Raw genomic sequence first — 13,250 nt, 5'->3', positions numbered from 1 at the left:
AGGCGGTAGGGGATAAGGCAGGCGGTAGGGCAGGTGGTAGGGGATAAGGCAGGCGTTAGGGCAGGTGGTAGGGGATAAGGCAGGCGTTAGGGCAGGTGGTAGGGGATAAGGCAGGCGGTAGGGCAGGCGGTAAGGGATAAGGCAGGCGGTAGGGCAGGTGGTAGGGGATAAGGCAGGCGTTAGGGCAGGCGGTAAGGGATAAGGCAGGCGTTAGGGCAGGTGGTAAGGGATAAGGCAGGCGGTAGGGCAGGCGGTAGGGGATAAGGCAGGCGGTAAGGGATAAGGCAGGCGGTAGGGCAGGTGGTAAGGGATAAGGCAGGCGGTAGGGCAGGTGGTAAGGGATAAAAGCAGGCGGTGGGGCAGGTGGTAAGGGATAAGGCAGGCGGTAGGGCAGGCGGTAGGGATAAGGCAGGCGGTAGGGCAGGTGGTAAGGGATAAGGCAGGCGGTAGGGCAGGCGGTAGGGGATAAGGCAGGTGGTAAGGGATAAGGCAGGCGGTAGGGCAGGCGGTAGGGGATAAGGCAGGCGGTAGGGGATAAGGCAGGCGGTGGGGCAGGTGGTAAGGGATAAGGCAGGCGGTAGGGCAGGCGGTAGGGGATAAGGCAGGCGGTAGGGGATAAGGCAGGCGGTAGGGCAGGTGGTAAGGGATAAGGCAGGTGGTAGGGCAGGTGGTAAGGGATAAGGCAGGCGGTAGGGCAGGCGGTAGGGGATAAGGCAGGCGGTAGGGCAGGTGGTAATGGATAAGGCAGGTGGTAGGGCAGGTGGTAAGGGATAAGGCAGGCGGTAGGGCAGGCGGTAGGGGATAAGGCAGGCGGTAAGGCAGGTGGTAGGGGATAAGGCAGGCGGTAGGGGATAAGGCAGGGGATAGGGCATGGGATAGGGCAGGCGGTAGGCGAAAAGGCAGGCGGTAGGGGTTAAGGCAGGCGGTAGGGGATAAGGCAGACGGGAGGGATAGAGCAGGCGGTAGGGATAGAGCAGGCGGTAGGGCAGGGGGTAGGGGATAGGGGAGGCGGTAGGGGATAGGGCAGGTGGTAGGGGATAGGGCAGGTGGTAGGGGATAGGGCAGGGGATAGGGCAGGTGGTAGGAGATAGGGCAGGTGGTAGGGCAGGTGGAGGGGATAGGGCAGGTGGTAGGGTATAGGGCAGGTGGAAGGGCAGGTGGTAGGGGATAAGGCAGGGGGTAGGGGATAAGGCAGGTGGTAGGGCAGATGGTAGGGGATGGGGCAGATGTTAGGGCAGGTAGTAGGGGGTAGGGAAGGTGGTAGGGGATAGGGCAGGTGGTAGGAGAAAAGGCAGGGGATAGGGCAGGTGAGGTGGTAGGAGATAGGGCAGGTGGTAGGGCAGGTGGTAGGGAATAGTGCAGGTGGTAGGGGATAGGGCAGGTGGTAGGGCAGGGGATAGGGCAGGTGGTAGAGGATAGGGCAGGTGGTAGAGCAGGTGGTAGGGGATAAGGCAGGTGGTAGTGGATAAGGCAGGGGTAGGGGATAAGGCAGGTGGTAGGGGATAAGGCAGGGGGTAGGGGATAAGGCAGGTGGTAGGGGATAAGGCAGGTGGTAAGGCAGGTGGTAGGGGATAGGGCAGGTGGTAGGGGATAGGGCAGGTTATAGGGGTTGGGCAGGTGGTAGGGGATAGGGCAGGTGGTAGGGGATAGGGCAGGTTATAGGGGTTGGGCAGGTGGTAGGGGATATGGCAGGTGGTAGGGCAGGTGGTAGGGGATAGGGCAGGTGGTAGGGGATAAGGCAGGTAGTAAGGCAGGTGGTAGAGGATAGGGCAGGTGGTAGGGGATAAGGTAGGTGGTAGGGCAGGTGGTAGGGGATAGGGCAGGTGGTAAGGCAGGTGGTAGGGGATAGGGCAGGTGGTAGGGCAGGTGGTAGGGCAGGTGGTAGGGGATATTGCAGGTGGTAGGGCATATTGCAGGTGGTAGGGCATAGGGGATAGGGCAGGTGGTAGGGGATAGGGCAGGTTTTAGGGGTTGGGCAGGTGGTAGGGGATAGGGCAGGTGGTAGGGGAGGTGGTAGGGGATAGGGCAGGTGGTAGAAGATAGGGCAGGTGGTAGGGCAGGTGGTAGGGGATATTGCAGGTGGTAGGGCAGGTGGTAGGGGATAGGGCAGGTGGTAGGGCAGGTGGTAGGGGATAGGGCAGGTGGTAGGGCAGGTGGTAGGGGATATTGCAGGTGGTAGGGCATATTGCAGGTGGTAGGGCAGGTGGTAGGGGATGGGGCAGGTGGTATAGGGTTGGTTTTTGGACCAGGTCTCTCTGTCATGATTGAATATGACTATCTGAGCTACTATGGAAGAAGGATGCTGAGCAGCCCAGCTTCCTTTAGACAGATCACTTTCTAGTATTTACTTTGTAGCTAGCTACTGACACCAAGTGGCTGACAGGATGAGTACCTCTGTGTTAACTTCAGCTTTCCACAGTCCAGGTTACATTACCTTCAGTAGTGCCTTGCAGATAAATATATGAAATCAGACAGATTCCATTTTAACCCTCTATGGCATTACTTTTTATTTTGGGGGGAAAAAAATATACTTCACCCAATTTTTGGGGAGCTTGGGGGTCAATGATAAAATATCCATCATACAAATTGTCTCCCCCCAACCAGATATTGGTTTGTTGCCTCAGGGCAACAATGTGCTACGAGGGTACTGAAATACCAAGGTTTTCTATAGTACATATGATACGCGGAATAAGGAAAACAAGCAATATATGCAAACACCAACCACAAATAGTTCCAACCAATCACAATTAGAAGCATTTAAGTCAAAACATTTAAAAAATGAAGTAAACAAATGACAACACCTCATGTATAAATGTTTCTCACATTTCATATAAACATATAAACCAACATTCAAATGACTGTGTGTGTGGAGGGGTTCACCTATACAGTGCCTTGTGAAAGTATTCGGCCCCCTTGAACTTTGCGACCTTTTGCCACATTTCAGGCTTCAAACATAAAGATATAAAACTGTATTTTTTGTGAAGAATCAACAACAAGTGGGACACAATCATGAAGTGGAACGACATTTATTGGATATTTCAAACTTTTTTAACAAATCAAAAACTGAAAAATTGGGCGTGCAAAATTATTCAGCCCCTTTACTTTCAGTGCAGCAAACTCTCTCCAGAAGTTCAGTGAGGATCTCTGAATGATCCAATGTTGACCTAAATGACTAATGATGATAAATACAATCCACCTGTGTGTAATCAAGTCTCCGTATAAATGCACCTGCACTGTGATAGTCTCAGAGGTCCGTTAAAAGCGCAGAGAGCATCATGAAGAACAAGGAACACACCAGGCAGGTCCGAGATACTGTTGTGAAGAAGTTTAAAGCCGGATTTGGATACAAAAAGATTTCCCAAGCTTTAAACATCCCAAGGAGCACTGTGCAAGCGATAATATTGAAATGGAAGGAGTATCAGACCACTGCAAATCTACCAAGACCTGGCCGTCCCTCTAAACTTTCAGCTCATACAAGGAGAAGACTGATCAGAGATGCAGCCAATAGGCCCATGATCACTCTGGATGAACTGCAGAGATCTACAGCTGAGGTGGGAGACTCTGTCCATAGGACAACAATCAGTCGTATATTGCACAAATCTGGCCTTTATGGAAGAGTGGCAAGAAGAAAGCCATTTCTTAAAGATATCCATAAAAATTGTCGTTTAAAGTTTGCCACAAGCCACCTGGGAGACACACCAAACATGTGGAAGAAGGTGCTCTGGTCAGATGAAACCAAAATTGAACTTTTTGGCAACAATGCAAAACGTTATGTTTGGCGTAAAAGCAACACAGCTGAACACACCATCCCCACTGTCAAACATGGTGGTGGCAGCATCATGGTTTGGGCCTGCTTTTCTTCAGCAGGAAGATGGTTAAAATTGATGGGAAGATGGATGGAGCCAAATACAGGACCATTCTGGAAGAAAACCTGATGGAGTCTGCAAAAGACCTGAGACTGGGATGGAGATTTGTCTTCCAACAAGACAATGATCCAAAACATAAAGCAAAATCTACAATGGAATGGTTCAAAAATAAACATATCCAGGTGTTAGAATGACCAAGTCAAAGTCCAGACCTGAATCCAATCGAGAATCTGTGGAAAGAACTGAAAACTGCTGTTCACAAATGCTCTCCATCCAACCTCACTGAGCTCGAGTTGTTTGGCAAGGAGGAATGGGAAAAAATGTCAGTCTCTCGATGTGCAAAACTGATAGAGACATACCCCAAGCGACTTACAGCTGTAATCGCAGCAAAAGCTGGCGCTACAAAGTATTAACTTAAGGGGGCTGAATAATTTTGCACGCCCAATTTTTCAGTTTTTGATTTGTTAAAAAAGTTTGAAATATCCAATAAATGTCGTTCCACTTCATGATTGTGTCCCACTTGTTGTTGATTCTTCACAAAAAAATACAGTTTTATATCTTTATGTTTGAAGCCTGAAATGTGGCAAAAGGTCGCAAAGTTCAAGGGGGCCGAATACTTTCGCAAGGCACTGTATGTGCGAGTGTGTGTGTTTCAGTGTGTGCGAGAGTGAGTGTTTCAGTGTGTCTGAATGCGTGTTTGTGTGGGTTATTGTTTGAATCAGTGTTTCTCTTTTTGACAAAGCACACTGATTTCCAATTCTGTGTGGAACCTCAGGAAGCAATTTCTGGTGAATGTGAAACAGAGATGGACATCACATTTCTGGCACTTGGCTTTTGGTGTACCGGTGTATCCTGGTACTTTGCATCTCCCTTCTTTTCATCCATAATCATCCAGTTGGTTGTGGCATCCAGGTGCACATCAGGGACTGGAATTGGAGCGGTTCCTTCTCTCCTCTTATTGACCAGCAATTGTGGAACTGGGACGACCTTTTTTGTGCTCCAGACTCTTTCCACTTTTGCAAAGGCCTTCAGCGATGTATGACTTGAAGGCACACAGCTTCATTTGTTCCTTCTTTCTCATACCAGTGCCTTCACAATCTCTTCTGTAGAGCAGCCAGGTGGTCACGATGATCATTTCCAGGAAGTGGAACACCAGCCGCTGGTACCACTTCTTTGATCTGATTTTGTTCCGGTACAGTGCAATCAGTTAGTCAAGCAGATCCATCCCACCCATATTCTTGTTGTATTCTTTCACCACAGCAAGGCAGGGGACTTTGATCATCTTTGGCTTGCGATCCCACCTGTCAACCTCAGGGATTGTTGATAGCCTCCCATCTATTCAGTATCATGGTGACAGCTACTAGGGACACTCGGCAGACTTTGTTCCAAAACATGCGGGTGCCTGGTAAAGCAAACAATGACATGTACCCCACAGTACCCAGGAACTGCTCCATTTGTTGTTGTTGTGAGGTTAAGGGGATTGTTTGCGTGACATTGTATCGCATATAGATTTGACTGCCCTACAATAACTTCCAGAATGTCTTCAGAGAAAAAGTACTTGAAGTACTGGAGGGGGGGACATGATATCATTATATCTTGAAAGCAGGCCCTCCCATTCTGGGTAAGCATTGAAGTAAGAATTGTGGGGTGTTCTCCACCACGGTAGGCGGTAGGATGAAGATGTAGCAGAGGTTGATGTTCCACCATCAACCTCTGCTACATCTTCATCCTCAGACTCAGTCTCATTGTCAACAGACAGGCATTCTCCTTTAAAAAAGAAAGCAGGAAGCATACATTTGAATGTGTCATATACCCTTATTCATCCACTGACACGCAAAACACACACACACACAACTTCGCTGACTGACCCCTGACCTCCTAATTGTCTCTCAAACCTGATTCGGGGATCCACTCTTCCTGACTCTCCTCAAGATCACTGTCAAATGAAATGACCCTAACTGCTCTATGATGTTCCTTCCGCCCATAAAACATGTCCATTTCCTGTAAGTATCAGTAGATAGTAAAGTAAAAACATTGAGGGTCATAATTATGCATCCGAGCACATCTCCACACTTTAGCATGATATTGCTTGAACAAAAGCGATCTAACTGCACAATGTTGCCCTGAGGCAAAAAACAAACACACAGTTTTAGTATATTAATAAAAACAAAAGTCTTTAAACAAATCAAACATACTTCTTTACATACTCATGCACATATTTGTTTATATAAAGTTATTTCAATTTTAAACATGTTAAAAAGTGATTTTATCTTACCAATAGATGGCACTGTGTCCCATGCAGCTTTGCTTCTTGAAAGGACTGCTCTACCCCCAGACAAAAGGCCACACTCACTTCAGCCCCTCATTTCATTGGACACAGACATGTCAGGTGATATTATATATATTATTTTTTTATCCCAAAAAATTCAAGGGGTGGTGTGAGGTCCAAAAAGGTAGTTTGTTGCCCGAGGGCAAAACCATGCCATAGCAGGCTAACATGTGGAGACGCTTATACGCTCCACATATACATGTACAAAGTGTATACCTATTACCTATAAACAGAAAGGTTTAATCAGAGGTCTTATATACTGGTAGCCATGATGGAATGTATCACCTCACACAGTATCATGCATATTTGACTAAATATGAAGACCTGCTATATACAGTTGTAGTCTTCTGCCACAGCATCCGGGGGCGTGCCAGTTCCCTAAACAGGTTTATGAGCTAGGGCCATAACTACAGCGCACATTTTGGTACATTTCAGCATTATTCTAAAAGGTTTCCTCAATCTACACACAATACCCCATAATGACAAAGCGAAAAAGGTTTAGATTTCTTTGCTCGTTTATTAAAAATAAAAACTAAAATACCTTATTTAGATAAAAATCCAGACCGTGAGACTCAAAATTGAGCTCAGGTGCATCCTATTTCAATTCATCATCCTTGTTTCTACAATTTGATTGGAGTCAACCTGTGGTAAATTCAATTGGTTGGACATGATTTGGAATGGGGTGGCAGGTAGCCTAGTGGTTAGAGCGTTGGACTAGTAACCGGAAGGTTGCAAGATCAAACCCCGAGCTGACAATGTAAAAAATCTGTCATTCTGCCCCCACTGTTCCTAGCCATGAGGTCGAAGGAATTGTCCGTAGAGGTCCGACTAGATTGTGTCGAGGCACAGGAGTGGGTAGCCAGTCAGAGCTCGGACGCCAACAAACATCTCTGGAGAGACCTGAAAGTAGCTGTGCAGCGACAGAGCTTGAGAGGATCTGCAGAGAAGAATGGGAGAAAGTCCCCAAATACAGGTGTGCCAAGCTTGAAGCATCATTCCCAAGAAGACTCAAGACTGTAATCGCTGCCAAAGGTACTTCAACACAGTACTGTGTAAAGGGTATGAATATTTATGTAATATTTAAGTGTTTTATTTTTTTAAATGTGCAAGTCACTCATATCATATTAACAAGTCATTGCAAAAATGTTGCAGGAAATTAGCTTTAAATCTGCAAAATGTTATGCCGATGCCAAAATGTGTACAATTGCAGGAACTCAGCTGTAGTCCCACTGCTGAGTTATTGTTAGTGGCTAATTGTATACAGTAGCTAACAGGCTGTGTTTTTAGATCAACTGAGGTGAAAGAACCTACAGCAACCAATATGATAATGACTGGGGTCATTTTGCTGTGGTCTGAATAGTATTTGAGTTAAGGGATATAGAAATTCTGTAAATGAGCTTAAACTTAAGATTTCTTAGATGAGGTCCAATTCAATAATTGGAGAGTCCTTTTTGACCGAATTTCATTTGAATAGATCGCAACGCTGGGTGTCAGCAATAGGCCTACGGTGGAAAGACCTTGCATACCACAGAGCTAGCTGCAGAAGCTATTAGCATATTGTTTTCTCTGCTTTCAAAAGGCAGCCAAGTGTTGAATCGACCAGATAGGCCAATGAGCAGTAAGGGGGTCCGTCTATCCCAGTTCCTTCAGAGGGAGCAGGGAGTGGGGGTTGTTTTTTTAGGCTGAGGTCTACTGACACTCCTGTGACCTCTCTGAAGTTCACCCCATGACCTCTAACATTTGAAAGAAAACTGAGACAAACTGAATTTAACAGTAACTGTTTAACATTGAATAACAATCGTTAACATGAACAGCCATTTAAAGAGGGATATCCCCATAACGATAAAACTGTAGGCTATGGGAAGTGTAAAATACGGCAGTATCAAAGTGTGATCATCAATAATTTAAATTATCATCATTTACAATAGGCTATTGTCTAGGGTCATAAATAGATACGACAAAATCAATTCAACCAAGGACCAAACTCATTGTAGAGTGGTTTCTGGGACACTGTCCCTGCTAGTCATCCAGTTCCCTGACTGACTGTGTGTATTACCTCACCGTAAGCCTGTTCGCAGGGCAGAGACTGAGGCGAAAAGACAGTCCCTACTAGTCATCCAGTTCCCTGACTGACTGTGTATTACCTCACCGTAAGCCTGTTCGCAGGGCAGAGACTGAGGCGAAAGGACACGGTCCCTGCTAGTCATCCAGTTCCCTGACTGACTGTATATTACCTCACCATAAGCCTGTTCGCAGGGCAGAGACTGAGGCGAAAGGACACGGTCCCTGCTAGTCATCCAGTTCCCTGACTGACTGTGTGTATTACCTCACCGTAAGCCTGTTCGCAGGGCAGAGACTGAGGCGAAAGGACACGGTCCCATCTCCCCCTCTGCCCCACACTGACATAGATTACACTCTATTTATACGCCGGGCGGCAAAAGATCAAGTTTCTGTTCGGCTTTTTCTCACCACATCTTCTGTAACTGCAGACAGAGAAAGGGAGGGAGAGCAGAGAGCATGTTCTGTTTGTCACTTGAGGACAAAATATAAGGGAATAAAATACATTTTTGATACTGGAATAAAATAGAATTTAGAAACATAATAGAAATGTAAAAGGTCAATCTAACACAAATCACAGGCATTAGTTACTACCCATAGTGAAGGTAGACTGTGGTGACAACCCAAAGGTCAAATCCCTGAGCAGACTAGGCAAAAAAATGTGCCGATGTGCCCTTGAGTAAGGCACTTAACCCTAATTGCTCCTGTATGTCGCTCTGGATAAGAGTGTCTGCTAAATGACTCAAATGTAAAGAGTGAGGGAGGGGAATAAATATGATTTTGACTAGATGGGATATATCTTTTGACACATTTTGTCATCAATTTGACAAAAGCTGTATCCCTTCTAGCCATTACCAATAAATAGAGCCAGTTGGCTTTCCTGAAAATATGACATGACCAATAAGAAATACCTGGGACCCCTAACGACAGACTACAAATAGGGCCCAGAGATTTTCAGGGCCAGGTCACAAAAAACTCCATGTCCCTAGAATTAACCACACCAGCAGGGAAGGCCTAGGGCTCAAACTTGAACCCTTTTCAGTTAAGTGTAGTCATCAGTCTTTAATAGGTAAACTGCATAGGAACCCGTAGAGCAGGGAGGTATAGTGTGTTCTTCCATCAGGCCTATTTCAATCCATCTAAATATAAGGGCCTCCGTAATACGAGTGTTAGTCGGTCTAGCTGTCTGTTACTCCTTCATAACCCCTCTGACCAGCCCTCTCTGACCAGTGGGGTTGCACTGGCCTGCCCTGTACATGCGGCATAGGAAAAGGAACACAGTGAGAAGGTTAAGGTGAGAGGAGATACAGTCTACTGCTAATGAAAACAATGGCTTGGGATTGTTGTAATAGTGTGATTTAAGCAGTTATCAGAAGTGATTGGAATGAATGTAACTGAATTGAGAATGGAGAACGGAACTGTATTGCATTAAACAGACTTTGCACTTTTCAGGAGTCAACTGCTCTACAAACAATAGCCTATCACCTAAATGAGAGGGAGAGAGATTCAAAGCATCCTCTAGCCAACACAAACACCCACCTGCTGCAGGGATACTGAATTTTATTCAAGTATCTCAACACAGTTTTGTTTTGAAGTTACCATCAGTTCAATGAATAAATCAGTTGTTGAGAGAGAAAGGCTCAGAGTCCATAGCCCAGATGTTGTAAAGTTACCCTTTAGGGGTTTGTTTTTTCAAAGTGCATTCAATCAGGTGGGTTTTTACATAGGGACAAACAGAAACTAATGAAAGCATGTATGATAAAAACAAGAACGCAAAACTGACTGTCCAAAGCAAAAGACAAAAGAATAAGACAAAGATGCAGTGTGTGATCCATTCCCCATCCTCCTCACCTGCATCTGTGGTTCATAGTAGCAACTCTGGGTATTGATATCAACAACAGGTGACTGTAGATAGCTAGGCTTGAATAGATGACCTGATACTGGGATCAACAGTCCATAAACATTCACTCAGGAGGAGATGGAGAGAAATCTCCATCTCTCCTTTCTCACAGTATCCAAGCTGTCCAGAGGGAGACTTCCAGAGATTGACCAAGCTGTAAAACACATTGCACAGCCTAGACAGAGCTAAAGAAATGTAGGCTAGAACACTGTATTCTTATGAGAGTCCCCATGCTAGTCTGCACACCACAGTTGTTAGGTGCTCCATTCGTAGTAAGCTAGTTCAGTAAGATAAGGCTAACCTGTAAGATCACACATTTAGAACCGATATAAGGCTAGAGTTTTGGCATAAAATAGTTTTCAAACACTTCTTAAAATGTCAAAGTGAAAGGCAGGGGATTAAATAATGCTCAATTGAGGATAAAAATACAAGCGTGTGTACTTTGTTTGTTCAAAGGATGCTTCTGGATAAACTTGCAAAACAAGACAGATTTAACAAACAAGCTATCCTATTCACTCTATAAGGCTCATGTCATGCAATATTTGATCATGTCCCATCAAGTAATACAGATTCCATTCCCACCTAAAAACAAGCCAGCAGCCAATACATACAGGCACCGCTATACTGTCCTTTCTGTGAGCAGTCCTCCATCTTACTGAGAAAAAAAGAAGAAAAATGTCAAACAGAAAGCATAAAAGCCTAAAATCAAGTCAAGGTTCCCCCCCACCTGCAAACAAATAGCAACCTAGCACTTAGAATGTGTCCATGTGTTAATCAAAGGTCATCTAAAGAGAGCATGTAGCCACAATTAAGATGCTCCCAGTCTGTTGTCAGTATAATGTTTAGTGGCCGGGAGGTTTATTGCTGTGATTTGGTCTGAATCTGAGACAGAGCTCACAGTCTGGAGTTTGGAGAGGCACAGAGAAGAATAACCATAGGGAAGGGAGACAGGCTTGGGTAAGGTGAGGGGAGTCAGGGGGACATGGGTGAAGTGGGGTGAAGATGATGGGGATCATTGTTGAATGGTTTAAAAGGCGTCTGGGGCAATGATGGGGATAGGGTGGGGATATTTAGCAAAGAGGGGGGTTTCAGTGCAGCTCAATAAACACCTCCATCTCCTCAGAGATGAGGCCCTTGTAGGGCAGTCTGTGCCTCTCAATGGCACGTGCCGCCAGGCACTGCAGAGTGACATAGTTGAGGGGGAAGAGGGCCGGGTGCCCGTTGCTCTGTTCGTCCAGCAGGTTGTATGCGGTCTTCCTCTGGGAGTTGGTGGCGTCGAAGTGTGCCCCCGCCCTCACCAGCAACGCCATGATCTCCGGGCAACCGTTGCTGGCGGCAATGTGCAGGGGCGTGTTGTTATCACAGTCCCGTGAGTCCACGTCCGCCCCACACTCCAGCAGCAGCGAGGCCACAATCTGGGAGGGGAAGCGACCTACAGGGTAGCGGCCCACCGACGTGGTGTCCTTGTCCACGGCCATATGCAGGGGGGTGAAGCCTCTCCTCGCCCGCGGGTTCAGCTTCAGGAGGCGGTACACCGTCTGCTTCTTCAGATGCTCCTGCTCTGCAGTGCACTCCAGCTTCTCCAGCAGGAACACCAGGTGGAGGATGATGGACAGGGCCTTGGTGAACTGGGGGGCTTCGGGGGGGCTGTCCCTCTGGGCCACAGCCCTCTCCACCTCCCTCACACTCTTCCCCAACACCCCCATCAGGTCGTGGAAGGTGACTCGCGTTGCCAGGGTGCCCTTGGCCCGGTCCTGCAGCACGAAGGAGAAGAGCTCGGCGAAGGACAAGAAGCTGCTGGCTGTCATGGGGCTGAGGGGGTCCAGGTTACTCTGCTGCATGTCCAGGGCATACTTCCACAGGCTGATGCAGCGCTCAAAGTTGCCTGAGTCGGCGTAGACGGCCCCTCTGTAGCGGATGTAGTAGGAGGTGTCGGGGTGCGAGGGCCCCAGAATTCTCTCACGTACCAGCAGGGCCTGCATCCGCATCTCATCGGGGTCTGTGATCAGAGCCTCCAGCTCCTCTGCCGTGCTCACCTCACGGGCACAGTCATAGGCAGGGACAGGGGTACCTGGAGGGGGCTTGGCCAGGAGTCCCAGCTTGTCAGCTGGTTGTCTCAGCTCCATGGCTCTCCTCCAGTATCTCATGGCCCCCAAGAGGTCTCTCTTCTTATCCACAAAGGTGGCCCCCAGGAGTTCGAGAGCATCAACGCGTTCTTCTCGCGAGGAGTGGGGCTGGTGGGCGAGGTACTCCACGATGTTGGTGTGCCCTGTGACGCTGGCAGCTAGAAGAGGGGTCATGCCGTATCCATCCCTCTCCATGCGGGCATTGCATTTCAGCAGCATCTTCATGATGTCCAGGCTACCGGACTCTGCACAGTCGTGGAGTGCAGTGTTGCCTTTCACACTCTTGCGGTTGACATCGGCCCCCCGCTCCAAGAGGAACTTGGCTATCTCTTTGTGGCCCTTGTAGCAGGAGATCATCAGGCAGGTGTGGCCGTGGCGGTTGGCTACCTCCATATCGGCTCGGTGTTCCACCAGGTAGCGGACAATCTCCAGGTGACCATCGAAGCAGGCAGCGCGGAGGGGCGTTGAGTTGGTCAGCGTAGTGTTGTTGACAGAGGCACCGTGTTTAAGGAGTGTGCGGACGACAGGGAGGTGACCAGCCGCTGAAGCCGCCCATAGCGGGGGAGCCCCTTCAATCGTCTCGCCGTCAAAGTTCACCGAGCCTCCTAGTTCCACGTTAGCTTTACAATTTTCGAGCAAATAGTCGGCAACCTCTAAGTGTCCGTATCGAGAGGCAATGAGGAGAGGGGTGCCTCCCTGCGTCTTCTCCTCAGCGAGAGCCTCCAACTCCTCGGGACTTTTGTTACTCAGCAACTTCTGGATAAGTTTCAGCTTACCATCTCTGGCCGCGTTGAAAACCGCTGTTGTGATATCCATTTTAACGTCTTTCGGCTCTCTCACTGGCCATCAACCCCCTAGCTACGTTTGTAGACAATTAGGGAAGGGACTATCTATTCAAAACAATAAAAGAAACCTTGTCCGTAGCTCGGTTTCTCCCTGGCATTTCTCTGCCATTTTAAGGCTGCTGTCAA

General features: G+C 47.7%; 1 protein-coding gene across 2 annotated transcripts; it reads right to left on the bottom strand.

Moving 5' to 3' along the window:
• Window positions 1-9,796: 9,796 nt before the first annotated feature.
• LOC139386947 (protein fem-1 homolog A-like) lies at window positions 9,797-13,250 on the bottom strand. 2 transcript variants are annotated; one of them, XM_071132851.1, is made up of 2 exons: window positions 11,263-13,250; window positions 9,797-10,808 (listed from the first exon to the last, which is right to left on the bottom strand). In XM_071132851.1, the coding sequence occupies exons 1-2, from the start codon at window positions 13,093-13,095 to the stop codon at window positions 10,806-10,808; spliced, it is 1,836 nt and encodes a 611-aa protein (XP_070988952.1). In that variant the 5' UTR covers window positions 13,096-13,250; the 3' UTR covers window positions 9,797-10,805. The 2 variants fall into 2 exon arrangements, with proteins under 2 accessions (XP_070988952.1, XP_070988951.1); XM_071132850.1 differs by lacking the exon at window positions 9,797-10,808 and having other exon boundaries at window positions 10,992-13,250.

Source organism: Oncorhynchus clarkii, chromosome 28, assembly GCF_045791955.1.
Source record: "Oncorhynchus clarkii lewisi isolate Uvic-CL-2024 chromosome 28, UVic_Ocla_1.0, whole genome shotgun sequence".
Classification (NCBI taxonomy): Eukaryota; Metazoa; Chordata; class Actinopteri; order Salmoniformes; family Salmonidae; genus Oncorhynchus; species Oncorhynchus clarkii.
This window is presented reverse-complemented; position numbering and strand designations above follow the sequence as displayed.